Source organism: Nanorana parkeri, unplaced genomic scaffold (assembly GCF_000935625.1).
Source record: "Nanorana parkeri isolate BGI_ZX_2015 unplaced genomic scaffold, ASM93562v1 scaffold908, whole genome shotgun sequence".
NCBI classification, from domain to species: Eukaryota; Metazoa; Chordata; class Amphibia; order Anura; family Dicroglossidae; genus Nanorana; species Nanorana parkeri.
In genome coordinates, this window is record NW_017307176.1 from 403,686 (window position 1) to 422,622 (window position 18,937).

The window sequence follows — 18,937 nt, forward strand, 5'->3', positions numbered from 1 at the left end:
ATATTTTCTGATCCTTGGTAAAGAGGTCACAGTTTTCCTTTTCCTTTTTTTTTGCAGGTTTTTTTTTTTTTCTTTTTCCAAGGCAGAGCTTTTAAAATATTCAGTTTTTATGTCGAGATTTCCCTGCTCTTGTTCTGTATATGTCTCCCTATTGTACAAATAAATGTTTAATGAGCACTAGTCACTGTGTAAACTTTGCATGTATGGCAACGCTCGCCATTCTTCTGGGATTTTCAGTAAAATCACCCATTTCTTAGTATTGCTTTGTTAGTTTACTATATACTACTTTACGCCACGCATTTTCTGATTTTACAGTACATTTACAGTACAAGTACATTTGAATTTTCCCTTTTTGTTTTGGCAGACTCACAAGGAACTTTGATTTTGTCTGTCTGAATTATATTATGAAGTGCTTTTTATTAAAAATTTGAATGCCAGATCGTGAGATTAGTGTCTTATTAAGTGACACTGTGGCATATTGCATGCATTTTTTTTAGTCATATCATTGAAATATTCAGCACTAAAGTACAGATAATATTAATGTGCAGACACATTGATATAAAGCAGTGGTATGCCGTAAGTTAGCCATCATATGTGCACTACCCTTTCATCTTTGTGCTTTTGATGTGAATAGATGTACATGAGTTCCATGCACTTGTAGCTGGTATTTCTGGTCTTCATTCCAGCTTAGGTTTTGGGTTGAGGGGTTAAAGTAGGGATAGACAATCTAGGCACACTAGCTGTGGTGGAACTACAAGTCTTATGAGGCATTGCAAGACTGACAGGCAAGACTTACAGAGGCATAGTGTAATTTGTAGTTTCACCACAGCTGGAGTGCCGAGGTTGCATGCCCGTGGGTTTAAGGTTCTTTTTACTGTCTGTTGCCCCTTTTGAGAAGATTTCTTGTCACCTGCGGTTTCAGTGACTAGGTTATCTATGGAACTAGAATTGAGGGGAGGGACACAGACAATATTACAAAGCCTATGCAGCCTTCCCCTTTTCTAAAGTTTGTGTTTTTCATTGTTAATTTCCCCTAAGGTCTTTTCCCAGTTACAAAGTTTTCACTGCAAGGAAACCACAGACAGCAATAATAACATGACACAAGTCATAACCTTTACCCACTTTGTACAAAACTGTCACACCTAAGCAGTGAGTCTTCTGTGCCAGAAATGGTAGACATTGGTGTACAACCAGGTACACAGAGTCTGAGTGCCTGGTCTTCATCTTGGACACCTCCAAGAAAGAGATTTGCCATTGGTTGTGGATTTTGGAGTTAGCCTACTCATGACAAATGATGGAATGAAACCAGACAAAGTACAAATTTATAAGTAGGAGACACCGTGGATTTCAAGGACCAATACATATTTTTAGCAGTCAAATAACTACTTTCATGTCCATTAGCATCTTTGTTGCTAGGAAAAATTGAACTGCATTCAATAAAAGGTCTGTGATCTAGCGATACAAGTCATTTATAGTTCAGCCTCTGAGAATGGCTTTCTTTTCACAGTAGAAGCTACTTCTTTCGTGTGCTTTCCATGACGGCTACAATTTATGACCGCACACCTTAGATTTGTAATATCTGTGACAATCAATATGCTTAGTGCCACTTTCTCTTCCCTCTCTGGCCTTCACAATGGGGTGTAATGTAATGGGCAGACTCCTCCTTGGCCAGTAAGGAGGCTCAAAAGTTGAGTGTCAGGGTAAAAGTCAACACTTAAAGGAAATGTCTATATTTGCATATACCATTAGTTGGTTATGTCTCAGGAGCTACCAATGGTGATAAATTCAGTTTCTCAATATAAATGTTTTGTGCTAATAGGTCCCCCACCACCACAACCACACATTAAAATTTACATTTAAAAAAAAAACTTATTGTTGCGATGTTGTTGTAACATATTTCAGAATAACAGCACTAAACTAGCGATGTTCTATCATCCTTTAGAGAATCATAATCATAAGATTTGGTGAAGAATATGCAGTATTGCTTTAGACATCGTCATCTGGCAGTTTGCCTGCAAAACTTTGTAACAAACCTAATTTCTGTGCACAGGAAAATCTTCTAATCCGCCTCCACATTCACATCGCAGATGAGTCCAAAGAAGATATCTGCACTGCTCAGCACTGTATTTCTCATCAGAAGTTTGCAATGACTCTGTTTGAACAGGTATGTAGGTATCTTGTGGTATCATCCACCTCGACCTTTATCAGGACCGGGTCACTCTCAAAACAGCAGAGGAAACTTGACCCCTGGAATGTTGTTGTTGCTTAAAGGATACTAGGAGATGGGGAAAATGCCCCCAAACTGTGTTTTATAGTCCTGGCGCCCACAATAAGATAGGTCCCATCAAAAGAGAAGACAGTTGGGTACATAGAAGATCTTTTTAATTTCAAGTAAGAGGACATTTTCTGTATTGTGACAACAACTGACCACTTCATCAGGAAAGATGTACTTTAATTCTCGTAGAAGGTTCACAATATGTTTTTAGCAGGTCTGCAAAATGAGTCGGTTATGAAATATTGTGGACCTTCTGCCATAGCTGAATGGCCCGACAGTGGGTGGCAGGGGTGGAAGAAAAGTACGTCACTTTATGTATATTCTTTTTTAACCAGGTTGGGTGGGGGGAGGCACACGGGTGTTTTTTTTAGCCAGAGCTTTGTGGCAAACTTGTACTGGCCACAGGAAATAAAAAAGTAAAGGTAGTGTTGTATAGAAGTGCAGATCATTTACTTTGTAAACTTTTCCATGAAGCACACTGCCAGTGCACATCATAAGCTTGTCCAATCCCTTGTCCAGGGAGTGTAATATACGTGCCTAAGAATAGGTAAATACTGACTTTTTGATATATGCATAGGTATTTCAGAAGCACCAGCATTGCTATGTGTGGGGCAAGCTAAAGTCAAGGGTGTCTTCTTTTTGTATTATTTGTGGCCAGTAGAAGAGTTTACTTTAAGCGCTTCTAATTAACCAAATATTTTTGCTTATTAAGTGCAGGTAATTTTCCGTAAGGTGCGGTCAGAAGATACAAAAATAGTCGCTGGCAAACTGCTCCCAGGAGTGGCAAATTGAAGACATTGTCTTCATCTCTTCTTCACGTAGCACTGGAAAAGTGCCTATAAAAATCTATGAGCAGTTTAAGCTAAACAGTTAATCAGCTTGACAAATTATCCTGAGCTGGCTGAAGAACAGCCCGTGTGCCACCACCCTAAAAGATTCATTACTCTTATATAACATGTGGGTTTGTTTTTCAGTGTGTCTGTACTAGCTGTGGTGCCACATCAGATCCATTGCCTTTTATACAGATGGTGCATTATATCTCTACTACTGCACTTTGGTAAGATGAAGTAAAATGTTCTGCCAGCCGGTCATGTAATATATAATGTGATCATGTAACATAAGCTTAACCCCTTCATGACTGAGGCCCTTTTTTCCATTTTTGCACCCATGTTATATTCCACATTTTAGGCCTAAAAATGACGTAAAACCCCCCAACATTATATATTTTCTGAATGCCAAGACCCTATAGAATAAAATGGTGGAGTAAACAATTGTTTTGCTTTCATTCAAGGTTTAGGATGGAGCTTGCTAACTGATCATTAAAAGAGAGGTAAAGCCTAACCTTGTTTTTGGCTTTAGTCATCTTTTGGGTCAAAGGAGGATGTTTACTAATTTACTCCTGTGACCCAAAGTGTGCAGATAGTGGACTACTTCCCGCTATATGCTGACAACACAGAACTGCGCTGCAGCCGGGATGGGTTCTGACAATAATGTTGGATCCACCCGGCTGCCGGATTGACAGCTGGCTATGCTTCTTTAGAGCCAGTGCCTGCTGTGCCCGCCTTCTCCCCTGTCTGTTCCTGCAATGAGCACTGGAGAAACACGGAAGGGAGAGGGGAATCCCTGCGGGGAGCAGTACCTTAAAGTCACCACTCTCTGCAGGGAGAAGCCTTGAGCTGAGCAATCAGTGGTTACACGATTGTTCAGCTGTTCATGTAGGGCTGATTCGTGACAGCTGCAGTGTCCCACGATGGCTCTAAGTATTGGGAAAAGTGTATCTTACTCTACCAGTACCATACTTCTCCGTTTACTGGAAGAAACATGGGGAACACCATTTGGTTGGAAAATGCCAGTATGTTGCTGGAAGAACTACCCTAGCTTGCAACTAGTATGAGGTGTTGAGAATTTCTCTGTATTGAAATTATCACAATATTGCACAATAGACAGATTGAAAGGGTATACAAACCTGCCTAGCCACAATAAAGATCGTACTCCTGAAGACGTGTGGCAATTTTAAAATATATGGTTGGGTCAAATGTTTGAGCTGCATCACTGCCTGGTTCCATCAATTTTTTTAGTTGCATGTCTGTTTTGGCATGGCTCTAAATGTCCCAAGATACATCATATTTACAAAAATTTATACAACAGAGTGGTTGGTCAGCAGGTGGGCATCTGCCCAACCTCCTACATTTAAAGTACATGTTAAGAATACACTTCCTCATTGTCATCATCAAACATGGGGCTCCTAAGTACATAGGAGACTTTGCAGTAATGAACCAAAGAAATACAGTAAAGAAAATCTCTACCCCAAACATTGGATTTTTGGATGAAGGGGTGCTTACATTAAAGACCTATCTGTTCAGGTTTGGAAGAAGTGAGCCATAAGGGTCCAAATTTGTCAGCTGATATGACATCAGGCTATTCAGGGAGAAGGAAATTAACTACATGGGTGCCACTGGAGTACATCAGCTGTCCTGACAGTCGAATGTCTCCCTGTCCATCATTCTTGAGGAGACATCTGCCTGTTTATGACAAGCTTTAGGAATGTGGGCTTCATTTATCGTAGAATACCACCAGCTGCCTAGTGATGTTTTCAGCAATTCATAAACGTACAGAACTGCTTTTGTCATGTAACAAAATACTTTATAGTGTATGCATAGTCTATATAAAGCAGCCGTTGTGTTATGTTTTATTAGCCATGGAGACAGTTTTACCACTTTTGACTTGCCTATGAATATTTTACCAATGCATATCTAATTTACTTATTTTGTTGTAAACATAGCAACCAGGCAATATGTATGTTGGAAAGAAGAGAGAAGCCAACACCCGACATGTTTGGTGAATTATTACAGAAAGCTAGTACTATGGGAGACCTGAGGAACTGTCCAGTGAGTAACCAGAATGGTCTCTTACACAAAAGTATACATTTCTTTTACTTTGTGTTTTTAATAAGATGAAACATTTTTACATTTTACAGAGTAACTGTGGTGAGAAAATCCGAATCCGTCGTGTGCTCATGAACGCCCCTCAGATCATTACCATAGGCTTGGTGTGGGATTCTGATCACTCGGATTTGGCAGAGGATGTTATACACAGCCTTGGAACCTGCCTGAAGCTTGGGGATGTGAGTTTCCTGTTGCGCTATGCTTGATATTTAAAGACCAAGTGATTTTTTTTGCATACTAAACGGTCCGTAAATTGAGGAACTAGATGCATGGACCACCAAAAGAATAGTTTGAGAAGAGCCTAAATCCTTTTAGGATGCTGAGGACGTGTTGTGCCATCGCTCTGAGACTTAAACTGTCCTATTAAGTCTCAAGTTAAGCATGGGGTTTTTGCAAAGATTTTAATATGGGCTGCTGGTTAACAAGAGCTGCAATGGTAGAACACCTGACTAGAGGCAAGGATGATTTATGAAAACTGGAACAAAAGTGTATTTAGCTTTTATTCTTAGCAGCTAATTCTAAAATGTAATTTGATAGAAGAAACTTTGTTGCTATGTGCAATGGTACCTGTTTGGCTCCAGTTGTAATAAGCTGACTGCAATGAGTTTGCCCCTAAGGCAATTTCTGTGGATCAGCCAGAGAATTATGAAAACTCTAAGCAAAGGTTAAGTGGTAGCACTGTATGTGGTAAAGGCAGCACAAGAAAGTCACTGCCAGAATCTGTGACATACGGCGGGTAACGCATACAAATATGTTTTTGCTTCTAAATGTAGATAACACTTTAACCAGTTGACATCCGCGGTGTTAAACCCCCTTCCCATCCAGGCCATTTTTCATTTCACTTTAATTATGAAAGCGTTCTTTGTTTCTAAACCTTTTTTGCAACATGTAAAGGTTCTCTTTTAATGCTCCCCCTTGTTTTGCTATTGATGCCATGACCTCAGCTGAGTGGAAAATAAAAGGCTGACTTTATAGCTTGTTTGTGATATAATGGTCCCCAAGGCTGCTGTTCTATCTGCCAGAAAGACTAAGCAGTTCTGTTAATAAGGCAATGCCAGAGGTTAAGGGAAAGCTTTGTAAGTGAACTCCAGGCAGATATAAGAAAACATGAATATTATTTTTAATGCTAATTTTATGTTTAAAAGTAGTAGTAAACACTCTCTTTTAGTTTAAAAAAAAATAAGGAATCCAGATGAAGCAAATATACATTGCCCAGCAAACTTTTTCCTTAAGTTTTTGCCCAAGTATTTACATTTATCAACTCTCTCAGCTCTGCTTCCCTTAACTTCCTGTCCAGTATAAGATCACAAGAGACATAGCAGTCTCTAGCAACTGTCCATCTACTAGCTTGGAGAAAGGTGGAGTGGGGATCATTGAACAGTGGAGGGAATTGACTTGCTGTGCCTTTGTGTTTGTAGAGACACAGCTTACTAGCACACACAAGGGTGCTCCATAGGACCCTGCAAGGGAAGGCAGCCACCCTAAAATAGGATATCCATGCCAGTGCTCAGGGGATCGGCTGACTCTGTATGGAACTCCAACTTTTACACATCAAGGAGCAGCATCCATTATAAGTGTTTTATTTGAAATCACTTAAAAAAAATTTTTTTAAATAAATTTTATTAGAATTTTTTCATCAAGGAAAATAACACAGTCAGCTCAGGCATTAGCGTAAAACAATAAAAAGATCAAACAACCCAAACAAAAATAAAAAACAAACTAGGCACGATGAATATGCCGAGTAAGAGCAGAGTATCAACTGGCGCCATAAGGGTCATGCTGGTTGGCCTATGTATCAGATCTAAGAGTAAGTGCACTTTCAACATATTATGAGATTTCCAAGGGTCCTAGTACATGGGACATTTGAGCGGTTAGGTACCATGTCGTATAAATAAAAGGAGACATTCATTGAGATAATTCAGATCTATCAAAGGTGGCCGCAGCAAAATATAGCCTCGTTTAGTTCCGCTTCCAGTCTCTCCCTATTGAACTACAATTTGAGTTCTCCCACAATTTGACTATAAGATTGCATATTTTTTTTTGGTATAAGTAAATTTGTCTTTATTGTAGTCTCTTGTAGTATACAGTGAGCTACTGCTCGCGGTATACTGAGACGCTGAAGCGGATCTCTACAATTATGTCTGGATCCGCCCAGCTGCGTGTGTGACAGCTGGCTCAGCCTATCTAGAGGCAGAGCCAGCTGTACCCGCCCCCTTCCATTCCGCCAGTCAGTGCTGGCGGGGAGGGGGGGATCCAGCCCCTCCCCTGTCACGCTGGTATGTGTTCGCTCACTTCTCGATCTACTGAGCCGACATGTGACAGTCTCAATGTCACAGGTCGACTAGAACTATGAAGGGAGTGAAAAACACTCCCCTCATAGTTCTCCTTTAATGGCTTCATGTTTTACACACAGAATTGTTGTCAACAAGCCGAAGTATGTGCTCATCTGAAAAGGTTTTATTGTGTGTTCAGTTATTTTATAGGGTTACAGATGATCGAGCAAAGCATTCTGAGCTGTATCTCGTAGGAATGATCTGCTACTATGGCAAGCATTACTCCACATTCTTCTTTCAAACCAAAATTCGCAAATGGATGTATTTTGATGACGCCCATGTAAAAGAGGTAAAATATTGATCTGTCTTTAAAAAAAAAAAAAATGCTTTCTTATTAGTAATATGGATTGAAGTGTGTTCTCGCATGTCTAACGGTAGACATTTGTGCTCTAGAAGTTCTACAGTACATTACATTTATGGTTGGATCCGAATTCTACCAGATTCTAATGGGGCTTTGTACAGTTGAGAGCTACATGGATTCTGCTTACCATGCAGTACTGAAATAAAGGACATGAAGATTTTCCTTCCACGTACAAACATGATACATATTATTTAATGCTCCTTCTTGATTGTTGCTCGAGAATCAATGTTAGAGGGAATATGTTTATTCTGGTTGTAAAATTACTTGCTATACAGAAACTGCTCCAGATGTCACTTTGAACAGTTTTCTTTAAAAATGAAACAAAAAAAAGTGGTCAGCAATGCCAGTCTGCCATGGTGATGAAATCACATAGTAGTAATGATGGTAAGCATTGGAATTTAACATTAACCCTTTTATTTCCTGATGTCATTGAAACTTGGATGCCCAGACCAAAATTAGCAGCATTAGTATGTGTCAGTTGACTTGATATGCCCAGAGATTGCCTTTAACATTTTTTGTTACACTTTTTACATTTCCTTATCTGTCTATATTTCCTTTTAACTGAGCTTGTAACTTTGTGTTGTAAACAAACCCATGTGATCATCATGGTTGACTGTCATAGTGATCACATAATCCGATACCAGTTAAAAGGGTTCCAGGCCTGTAGGCTTCTAGTTCCATAATTGAATGTAGATTAACCTTCTCATGCTGAGGTATGTTAATCTAAAGATTGCAGGTGGGAACTGGCTATTGGTATTCATGCTATAAAAAGAGATTGTAATTCTAATTACAAGATTAGAAGATAGAAGCGGCACTAAACGTCCTCATTCTCCTCTGTATCCGCCCACTTGTTAGAGCATGGAGCAGAAAGTAGATGAAACCACTATTAAAAATGTGAAGCAGACCAGTGGGGATTATAGGTTAAGGCAGCGTTACTGTACTGGGATTAGACTTTGTGATATGGGATGCCCTATGGAATCTAAGTGTTATTGAAGCTGCCTTGTGGAATCTAAGTGCTTATTGAAGCTAATGTATTCCAGCAATGATTTGCTTTAATCACCGGTCGTATGGGTGGCACTGAACTCTTTGAGGTGAGATGCAATTGAGTGACCTGTGACTACTTTACTACTACAAGCAATATTAAATATCTGTTCTGAAGCCATTTGCTTTTTTTTAAATGGCTGTTTAGTGGCATTGAGAGGTTTCTCTGGATAGAATAGATAGATTTATTGGGACGTACAAACTAATAAACACAAATTTCATTCAAATGCTTGACAGGACAAATGCTTGACAGGAATCTATTAATGTTTAATTAATGAATAGGTTGGCATCTTAATGAGGTATGCAGCCCAATGTATTTCCCTGTACTTATGTACTTAGTTACTTGTCTTTGCCAAAATTATTGCTGACACATGCTTATTAAGTCCTGATACATGTAGGCATTTAATAATCTTAGCTTGTAAACACCAGTGTGAAGAGCTTTAGCCCCAGCACAAAGATGATAAACATTTTGAAATTGAGCAGCTTTCTTGAAGCCCTTAAAGTTTATTTTGTTCCTTTTCATACCTTCAGATCTTATGGCATTGCATGTTCAAGACCTTTTTTTCTTTAAATACTGTGCCTCTGTCAATCTATTCTTAGCACTAGGGCTGCCTATGTTGTCCTTTGTGTAATTCTACTCCAAACAAACCGCTAGAAAGGCTAATAAATATTTTTTAAATTATTTTTCTGTTTGCGGCATGAATAGGAACACATAAACTTAGAGGGGTTTCCTCAAAGTGGAAATACACTTCAAATCACCATCTAGTTCCAGTGTGGAAGTGTTCTTAATGGGAGAGCAGGCTGTAGCTTCAGCATGATTTAGCTTGTTACAGCATTGCATTTTGCGTAACTAGACTGGTGTCGACGTGTGTTTTCAGGACATCAAGAAAACGTCTAAACACTTCTTCTGTCAAAGTTTTGTAGCTGTTTAGTACATACTTGTTGAACCTGATGCTCTTCACCACTAGCGTTCAAGTCAAACCTTAAAACAAACTCTGTGTACACTGATTGCAGAGTTGTACTAATTATATACATTTGACCCATAGCCACCAACTAGATATGTTTTCTGAGATTCGGATACGTTATTGAAATAAGGCTGTTTTTAAAATGACAAGTATTTTTTTTTACAACTATGTATTTAACAGTGTCTATAGGTATAGGTGAACCAAACTAGAGCCACCTTCAATGTAGGAGCCTGGCTTTGTTGAGAAAAAAAATAATCTGCATATTGCAAAGAATTACTAAACATTATTTCAGGTTCCTTTTAGGGATATTACACACACTCTGCTGTATAGGTTTATATATATTTTACATGAGAGGATTAGGTGAGTGCAGAAATTTTCAATCAGTGTGGCAAACCACCCATTGCCTGATGAAGGGACCATTTGTGGTTACGAAACTTTGCAACCTTTTCTGATATGCTGCAAGAAGGTCAACGTAGACAAACTTCTGAAGCAACCAGCCACCGGGGCCTGTACCCTTAGGACTCATCTGCCTAGCACACACAGCAAAATGAGGACATCAAGAAGTCCAGAAAGATGTCTTAGAAGATGCAGGGAAAGCACCTTTTTGAAGAACTCTAGGCTTTTTTAAATGAACCCTGCAGTGGGGATACCCCCGCAGTACAAAGGCTAAGTTCTTGTTTTGGTCTAGGAGCAAAAATAAAGAATATACACTCACCTGACCCTCAGTCCTATGGCAGTAACCGCTCACCTCTCTCCCACTCTGCTCCTTCTGCGGTATGTCCCTTGCAGGCCTCGTGTCTATTGCACCTGCATTAGACATGATGGGTCCTTAGACTAGCCCAGGGGGAGAAGAGGTGAAGAGCTAAGCGGGATCCAGGATTGGGTGAGTATATTTTTTTTGTTAGGTGCTCGTTTTGGTCTAGGGACTAAGTGTTGTAGTGAATACATCCTTCTGCTATTCAGCTGGCAACAAATGTACACTATACGGCAAACCAAATTATTATTTTCATCATGTGCTCTTCCTTTTTCCCTTCAGATTGGTCCAAAATGGAAAGATGTGGTGACAAAGTGTATTAAAGGTCATTACCAACCACTACTGCTTCTATATGCTGATCCCAGGGGAACGCCAGTAACTGTACCAGACATGATGGATCTGCGACAGTACAGTAGAACTTGTTATGACAGTGAGGACTCGGGTATGTATTTTATAATTTTGAACACATTTCCTGCCTTGGGTCCTCCCATTATGTTCAGAAAAGAACTTAAAAGTATGAACACAATTATGACTCTATAGTAGTTCCTTGTTCAATTCATTGAACATTTCAAAAACGCCAAACGGTAACAGTAATGATATTTCCAGCTGCTGCAGCACTTACATGTATATATTGTAACTGTGCTATGCACATCACAACCGGGGGCAATACTTTGGAAGCCCATGCAAGACTTAAGTATTGGATTAGAGCAGTGCTATACTTAAGAGTAAGTTAACATTCTGTAGCTATACCAGCTGCAGTTGATTAAACCTTAAAGGTAGGAGTGTAAAATGTATTTTGCTTAAAAACAGTACTGTGAGCGCCCACAGATGGCAGTTCCTTGATTAATGCCAAGGTAATGGTCACACAGTCTTTGCTGACTGTGAGGATCGTACTTAGGTAGATCCTCTAATTGGCTGTCTCTACCTGAGCACACATCCCCCCAAGGCACTTTCAGCATTAACATCATACAGTAAACTGTGTATTGGCTGCAATATTGTGATCAGCCACCAGAAAGAGCACAGTGGAGGTTATAGCAAGACTTTTAACATAACAATAATTTTATTTTTGAAAGTAGGTCCATTTTAATGCAGCTACCTTTTATCACTTGTGATTTAAGACACTCATAGATAATGGAATGTTGTCTTCTGATGCCTGGAATTTGTATACTTTTTTATGAGAATTGGACAATGTATAGCATGCTCTCACTGGTCTGGTTGGTAGCTTTATTTTATTAACTTATTCTAATATGGTGAAATCTGTTGTTTTCCTGACGTTCTTCTAATTTCTGTGATCTCTGTATTGTCCATCAGGCAGGGAGCCTTCTATCTCCAGTGATACAAGGACAGATTCCTCCACAGACAGCTGTCACTACAAGCACTCACATCATGAGTCTGTGGTGAGCCATTTCTCCTCTGACTCACAAGGCACCGTTATCTACAACCTTGAGAGCGATGCTGCGTCACAGAGTAGCAGAGATACGGGTATGTGGCTTGTACGGAAAAGCTTCTGGACATCTAGCTTTGCAATCTTCACCTTGGTTAATGGATAATTTAAAAAAAGTATATTTATGGCACAAGGGACTACGGAAATGAATGATGTAAACTATTGACAGCTGCATGTAATTAGAAGATGTTTAACTTAAAGGTCAAATTAAAATAACTTCTTGACCACCATTTTAATGTTGCTCATACATTTCTATTTAACAGTGGCCCCACCAGCAGTATATTCTCTTCTTCCCACAGAGTGGGAGAGAAGGGGTGGTTGAACACAAGGACCACCCCTTGTCCTGACAGAAAGCCTTGTATACCTGGAAAAAATACAAGATGTTTTATGAATGGATGAGGGGTAGGGGGGGGTGAGTGAGTGACTCTCTTCTTGCTCTGTGAAGGCCAGAACTCACAGCAGCAGAGCCGACCAGTAGTATCTGGTATGAATACAACTAAGATTTTAGCATCCCCAGCAGCTTTCCAGACATAGTATGTCCAGCATTAGAGGTCACTTAGCTGAACTAATCGAAAATAGTCCCACTTTAAAAACTTGCCATCAACAATATAAAAAAAAAAAAAAAAGTCAGTCCCATAAATGCAGTAACGAGACATAAAAATATAACCCGGTATTGGCAAGCACTAATGCTTTGCAGCAGCTGGTGTTTTGGTGCAATATGGATTTTCCAGTCTGTTTTGTTTAGCAAACACCATTGCTCATAATTTGGGGTATTTGCCACATTTGGGATACATTAAAGTATATGTATAACCAAATGTTTTTCGTTTTGGATAGAATGTGGAAGCATTACATCTCCTGCCAGTAAAATAAAAAGTTTTGCCTGGAGATCCAATTTAATTCTTCACAATCATATTAGTTTCTATCTACCTTGTATTTTCCTGGGGCAGAAGGAAATAATCTGCTTCCTGTGTCTGAGTACATTGTAGCTTACTGGCGAAACAGCTAAAGCCTCCTGATTAGAATCATTCTTGTTACAAGGGTTCAAAATATCCTGGGCATGAGGGAGTTGTTTTCCTGATTGTACCCCTGGGATTGGTTTACGTAGTTGTCTATCTTATGTATCATAGTTTGTGTTCTTGCATTCAGGACATCTAACAGACAGCGAGTGTAATCAGCGACACTTTTCAAGGAAAGGACCTTTGACTGACCGAAAGCGCAGTTCCAGCCGACCTCGGAGAAAAGGAGATGAATCCCAGTCATCGGGATATCATAGTGAAGGTCTGACTTGCGGTATTAACAGACTTCTTACTCTTTATCATTTCCTAATTTTCATTTATTGTGTTTTCTTTTTGTAAGATGCTGCTTTCTGATTTGCTTCGCTCTTTGCTGTCTTAGGTGAAACTCTGAAGGAGAAGCAGGCTCCAAGAGCAGGGCTGAAACTTTCCAGCAGTTCAAGCAGACTGAGAGACTTTAAAGCAACAGTTAGCAATATGATTCACAACAGACCATCACAGGCGTCACAGACAATGCAAAGCTTGCATCACGTTGGAAGTGCTGTAGATCAGACAGAGATTAAGCCACTGTCCAGTTTAGCAGTACAACCCAGAGACTGGGAGTTGGAAAACAACAGCAATGAGGCAAAGTCTGGCTTATCTAATAGGTATCGACCTCCCTGGCGCCCCACACGGGAGCCCTTAAATGTGGACAGTATATTCAGGTCAGAAAAGAGGATTAATTCTACATATAGTCCACTTTGTCCCTTTGCAGAAGACCCTGGTAAGCCTTTTTTGTTCTCAACACCTAGAAAAATTGATTCTTTACTTAGCTTAGCTTGTTATACACTGTTTTGTTGATAACACTATTCAGAAACATTGTAACCTGTGGTGAGCCATTTCTCCAGCCAATACCCAAAGCCCTTTATTTAGTTCTGAGTAGTGATTCGGGTTCCCTATATAAGGCCTCGTTCACGCCATCCTTAGTGCGTTCCTGGCCCGACGGTGGTCGGAACGCACTGGATCGCATTGCGGCCGGCTCAGTTTGTTGTGTTGCGGGAGGGGGCGTGGCGGTGCATTGAAGTGACCTCCGGCCGCAATGCGATCGGCTGCACAGGAACGCAAGGCACATCAATGCCTGCGGTCCGGTCATAAAAAATGAATTCACTTCAATGCACCGCCATGCCCCCCTCCCGCCTCAATGCGATCCAGTGCGTTCCGGCCACTATCGGGCCGGAACGCACTGAGGATGGTGTGAACGAGGCCTAAACGTTACTTTCTTCCAGGGACCGTTTACAAAGGTTGCCCACCATAGCTTCCTACTTGCTCATGTTCACATCACTTTCTTCGCGTTTAGTGGACATTGATTTGCGCTAAACACACTAGACATGACATGCTTTTTTTTATGCTTTGCCTTGATGTGCATTTTTTACAATTTTTGTTTTATTTCGCAGAGCAAAGATACTTTTCATTGAAGCGTGCTGTATTGCATTGTATTGCATTGTATTGCATTGTAATGCGTTTATATGCAGCATGTTCCTTTTTCACGCAGCATGTTGGTGCACACTGGGCATTTTGGCAACACTGGATTTTAGCTTGTCATTGCGTTGAGCAACGCATGTGGTGTGATTGGGCCCTTAATTTGTTTAAAGTACAGTAACCCAAAGCAATTCTTATTTCATGAAGTGCCCCAAACATTCTCCAACCCAAAATATTTTCGATGTGGATGTCTCTGTTGAATAGAAGATATTCCCCTTTTAGCAACCAATCAGCATCTGCCTTATCTGTTGCTAAGGCATTTTGGTGCAAGAGAAACACTGATTGGTTGCTCTAAGGTAAACTCTTTTTTTATTTTCAGTGAAACATTTTTCTGTGCAATATGTCTTAGGAGCCTCAGGTCAAGTGGGGATACCATGACTGTGCTAGTAATTAGGTCTCTCCTTGTTCAGCCTGGGTATTCTACCAATAGACATGGTGTTTTTAGTTGCCTCTGTCATATATTAGGTTTCCTGAGCCAATTATAAGAATTTTGAAGGGAACCTATCTCTCATCCGATTTACAGAGCATATTCAGTCTTAACATTAACATTAGTCTAATCGACTCTTTTTATAAATGTAACTTCATACACTGTAGTGCAGTCACTTGTTATACCACAATTGCCCCATAAGACTATGGTGAGGGTGAAGACCTTTGCTCTTGTCTGGTCTATTTGTGTATCATTCCCACACATGGGGGGACTGGGAAATTAAGAGGATCACATTTCATATTCTGATATTGTCTTTATCTCTTGCCCTTCATGCAAAAAGCTAAGGAATTTTCAGTCAGTGAACAACGAGAGAACGGCAACTCTGATTTAAAGGAGAGGCATCCATGTGTGAAATACAGGAACTGGGGTGTGGGACGCGGCGCTCCTCACCTTGGTGATCACCAGCAGCCCCGTCTCATCCAGAGGATGGAGTCCGGCTATGAAAGCAGTGAACGGAACAGCAATAGTCCCGTCAGCATGGACTTGCCTTTATCAGAAAACTGTAGTGCTTTTCGGTAAGTCAGGAGGCGAACTTATTAAAGAATTCAGCTAAGCATTGTCTGACTCTAAAATGATTAAATCACACAACCACAGATAAACGGAAAGGTAGCTTGCTTCAGATCTTGTGAATCTTTCACAAAACTGGTAAGTGAAAATCAAGGGCGAGTATATGTAGTCCCGCATAATAAATTCCATAGGTTTAATTGAGAGAAGATCATGCACATTTAAATGTTAGTTTTGCTGCCTTTACACGTCTCGGTGGACTGCAACTTGCAGTTACTACAGGACCTTCAAATGTAAAACGTCATATGAGACCACCTCCCCAGTGTTATTCACAGTAGTTATTCCTTTAAAAGGTCCATTCTGACCTCACTTTCATATCTAATCAATAAAACTTCAAATTCCCTGATGGCAGTTTAGTATTCAGAAAAAAACACCTCACTGTGGTGAACTACTGTTTATTAGATAAAACAAACGCAGGCAAAGACACTCCCACAAAAAGACGGAATCACTGTTCTATGTACGGCTTATTGGAATGCTTTTGTTACTCCTGAAGAAGCCCTGAATTTTTGTAATGCATTTGGCAGAGTTGTTGTGATGTCGGGATGCTTATCCCAGCCAATCAGCTGGTGTGTGGTTAGGACAGTGTTCAGGTAAAGTCATTTTTCATGTGAACCTTTGCTTTCTTTCGTTTGATTTAATACACAGTTTTACCACTAGGATCACTCTTTTTTCTTTTTTTTTTTTTACTTCTACTGCCATAAGAGGAATTGGGTTTTTTCCCTTTTGGATCTGAGAGAATTTTTAAAGGGCTGACCACTGTGGGGGGTACACAAAAGTTTATATTAACGTATATGTAGACCCAATCGATAAAATCTCATATAGGTTTTAACATGTTAATGTAAATTAAAAAGTATTTTCCAATATTTTTTAACATGCAGCTTTCCTTAAAATAATAGCTGGTGATCCTGCCATGAAGTTCCTTGTGTGAGGGTTTCCCCTTATACTGTAACAGTGTTCTGTCTCCCTTGCACTCTTGTATTTTCACCCTGTCACATGGGCTTCCCTTGGAGACTACAAGTGAACTATTCACCATACAGACTTTGTCCACTGTTGTCACCATCAAGAAACCCGCCCTGAGAAATGTCATAAAGCCATCACCAGGGTGCATGTATGCAAACAAGAAGGAGATCAGCAGCACTATGATACAACAAAGGATTAAAAAACAGGAAAAACAATATTAAAAAAACAAACAAACCATGGCAATTGTTCAGGATACGCAGTGTTTGCAAAAACAAAACATCATCCAGTTACATATATGTTAAGTGCTTTTATAACTTTGGCATGTAAAGATGCAGTAATAGCAGAAAGTTGTAATCCACTTTAGAGGTGTAAAGAGTTAAAGATGTAACAGTTCATGTTGAATGTGCACACATTTTTTAACTTCCTTTTTGTAGGAGTTTATTATCCAGCAATTCATATATTTTTATGTCGCGTAACCGCATCCTAATTTTACAAGATTAGTAATTACTTTTATAATACTTTTCTCTGGTGTTCCCAAGTCTGCTATGACTCCTGCAAAGAACTTTGAGTTCTAAAGGTGCCCATACACTTTACAACCCTCGCAAGACTTTTGTCTTGCGAGGGTTGTAAAGTACTTAAAAAAACGTACGATCTGCCCATCTTGGACAGGCAGATCGTACCTGAGGGGCGGGCTTCCGATGACTGTAATGAGTGGCAGGCTTACGATGACTGCAAACGGGCAGTGTACGCGTGCGCACACCGGCCCGTTTGGCAGTTGTCGAACCAGCAGGCCACTAACTTGCTGAGAATCGTAGCATGCTGGTTCGACTGAAGACGTGCGACTGTACAGTAGAAACGGTCGCACGCCTTCCATACACTGCACGATTCTCGTACGATCGCGGGATTTCCTGCGATTCTCGTACGAGAATCGTGCAGTGTATGGGCACCTTTATTCCAGTGTACGGCAATGCCTCCTCCTCAATATGTTAGAGCTGAGCATGTCTAACCCAGGTAAAAGGTCAGTTCTTATGATGTAATTACAAGCTGTCAGCAATTTGCTTTGCTCTCAGCATGACATGGTCAAATTGATTGGCACAGGTGGCAGATTAGCTGCCCTCACATTGCAAGGATATTCGGTAAAGTGTCATTGGATATGTTTACTCATATCAGTGTCTTCTTCATTCTGAAGATGAAAGTGTGTTTCCCACAGTATCCGTTCAAAGGAAATTTAATAGCATTCTTACTTTGCAGCTTTGGATAGTAGGTTGGCTTTTCACCTTAGCTTCCACCAAAAAAGTTCCCAGTATGTGTATTACTGAGGTATGAACATTTAATTGTGAGCTCAATTGTGGGCCAGGGACCACAGTGAAGGGTTCTGGGCTATTTGTAAAGTGATGCAGAAAAAGTGTCATCAGTGCTACATTCAATTACAGAATAAATGAGCAATCTTTTTTTATCAAAGGGAATATCACTCAAGGAAAAGTCCCGGTACAGCTCCGGCTCCTACCTGGCGAAGCATTCCAAAGTCTCAGAGCAGCAACGCATTGGATATGGCGGATTCTGCTTCCAGTGTTTGGGTGAAGGTGCATCCGTCACACGTTGGTAAGCTAGACAAATGCATTCATCTGGATTTCGACTTATTTCTAGAAACTCAGCACAGCCTTTCTTTCTTTGAGATATGTTGTATTGGACACATTGCTTACCTAGTACAGTATTTGTGCAATTAGCTTACGCTGCCAAGGCACTATGTATTATATTGTTGGTATGTCATCTTTCATGCAAGCGGCATAAGATATAAATATATACTATATACAGTATATTCTCCTACAGGGCTATGCTTGTGGTAGCTTCAACACAGAGCTAGTAAAATGTACAGAGAAATGGCCTCTGCTTTCCCATTCCACCAACTTAATACTGACTGCGTCGGTGCCTCCAGCTAGCCCAAAAGGTGGTTGCATAGCAGCCATAATCACTGTGCTTTCCAATCTCCTTTTGAGTAAGTCTGTTCTCAAAATGAAGCTTGAAGAATTCTTTTAATAGTTTCTGGCATTATAGTTACAGCAACAGAAAACCCTGTTCCTTTGAAGACCGAGCTAGATGAGCTTCAGGAAGAAGTGCAGAGAAGGGCCAGGGAGCAGGAGTTGCGCTGGAAACGGGAGAAGGAAATTGAGGCCGCTATGGGCTTTAATCCACGACCCCGCCGCTTTTTAGACGTGGATGAGTTACAGAATCAGGGTAATTTTCTGCATTCTATCTATATATTTGGGTGTGTTACAA

The 18,937-nt window shown here is 40.3% G+C and overlaps 1 protein-coding gene across 8 annotated transcripts in view; it reads left to right on the forward strand.

The window, feature by feature from the left end:
* Positions 1-18,937, forward strand: part of USP54 (ubiquitin specific peptidase 54) — an 82,353-nt gene that overhangs the window by 36,120 nt on the left and 27,296 nt on the right. For 4 of the 8 annotated variants that reach the window (XM_018566017.1, XM_018566012.1, XM_018566013.1 and 1 more), the window contains exons 4-15: positions 2,051-2,164; positions 3,250-3,332; positions 5,058-5,163; positions 5,253-5,399; positions 7,693-7,842; positions 10,957-11,116; positions 11,986-12,156; positions 13,265-13,408; positions 13,514-13,894; positions 15,417-15,651; positions 18,123-18,262; positions 18,716-18,895. In XM_018566017.1, the coding sequence (XP_018421519.1) occupies positions 2,051-2,164; positions 3,250-3,332; positions 5,058-5,163; positions 5,253-5,399; positions 7,693-7,842; positions 10,957-11,116; positions 11,986-12,156; positions 13,265-13,408; positions 13,514-13,894; positions 15,417-15,651; positions 18,123-18,262; positions 18,716-18,895 (2,011 nt within the window). The remainder of the gene's footprint in view (positions 1-2,050; positions 2,165-3,249; positions 3,333-5,057; positions 5,164-5,252; positions 5,400-7,692; positions 7,843-10,956; positions 11,117-11,985; positions 12,157-13,264; positions 13,409-13,513; positions 13,895-15,416; positions 15,652-18,122; positions 18,263-18,715; positions 18,896-18,937) is intronic. The other 4 variants (XM_018566015.1, XM_018566016.1, XM_018566018.1 and 1 more) reach the window with 4 other exon arrangements.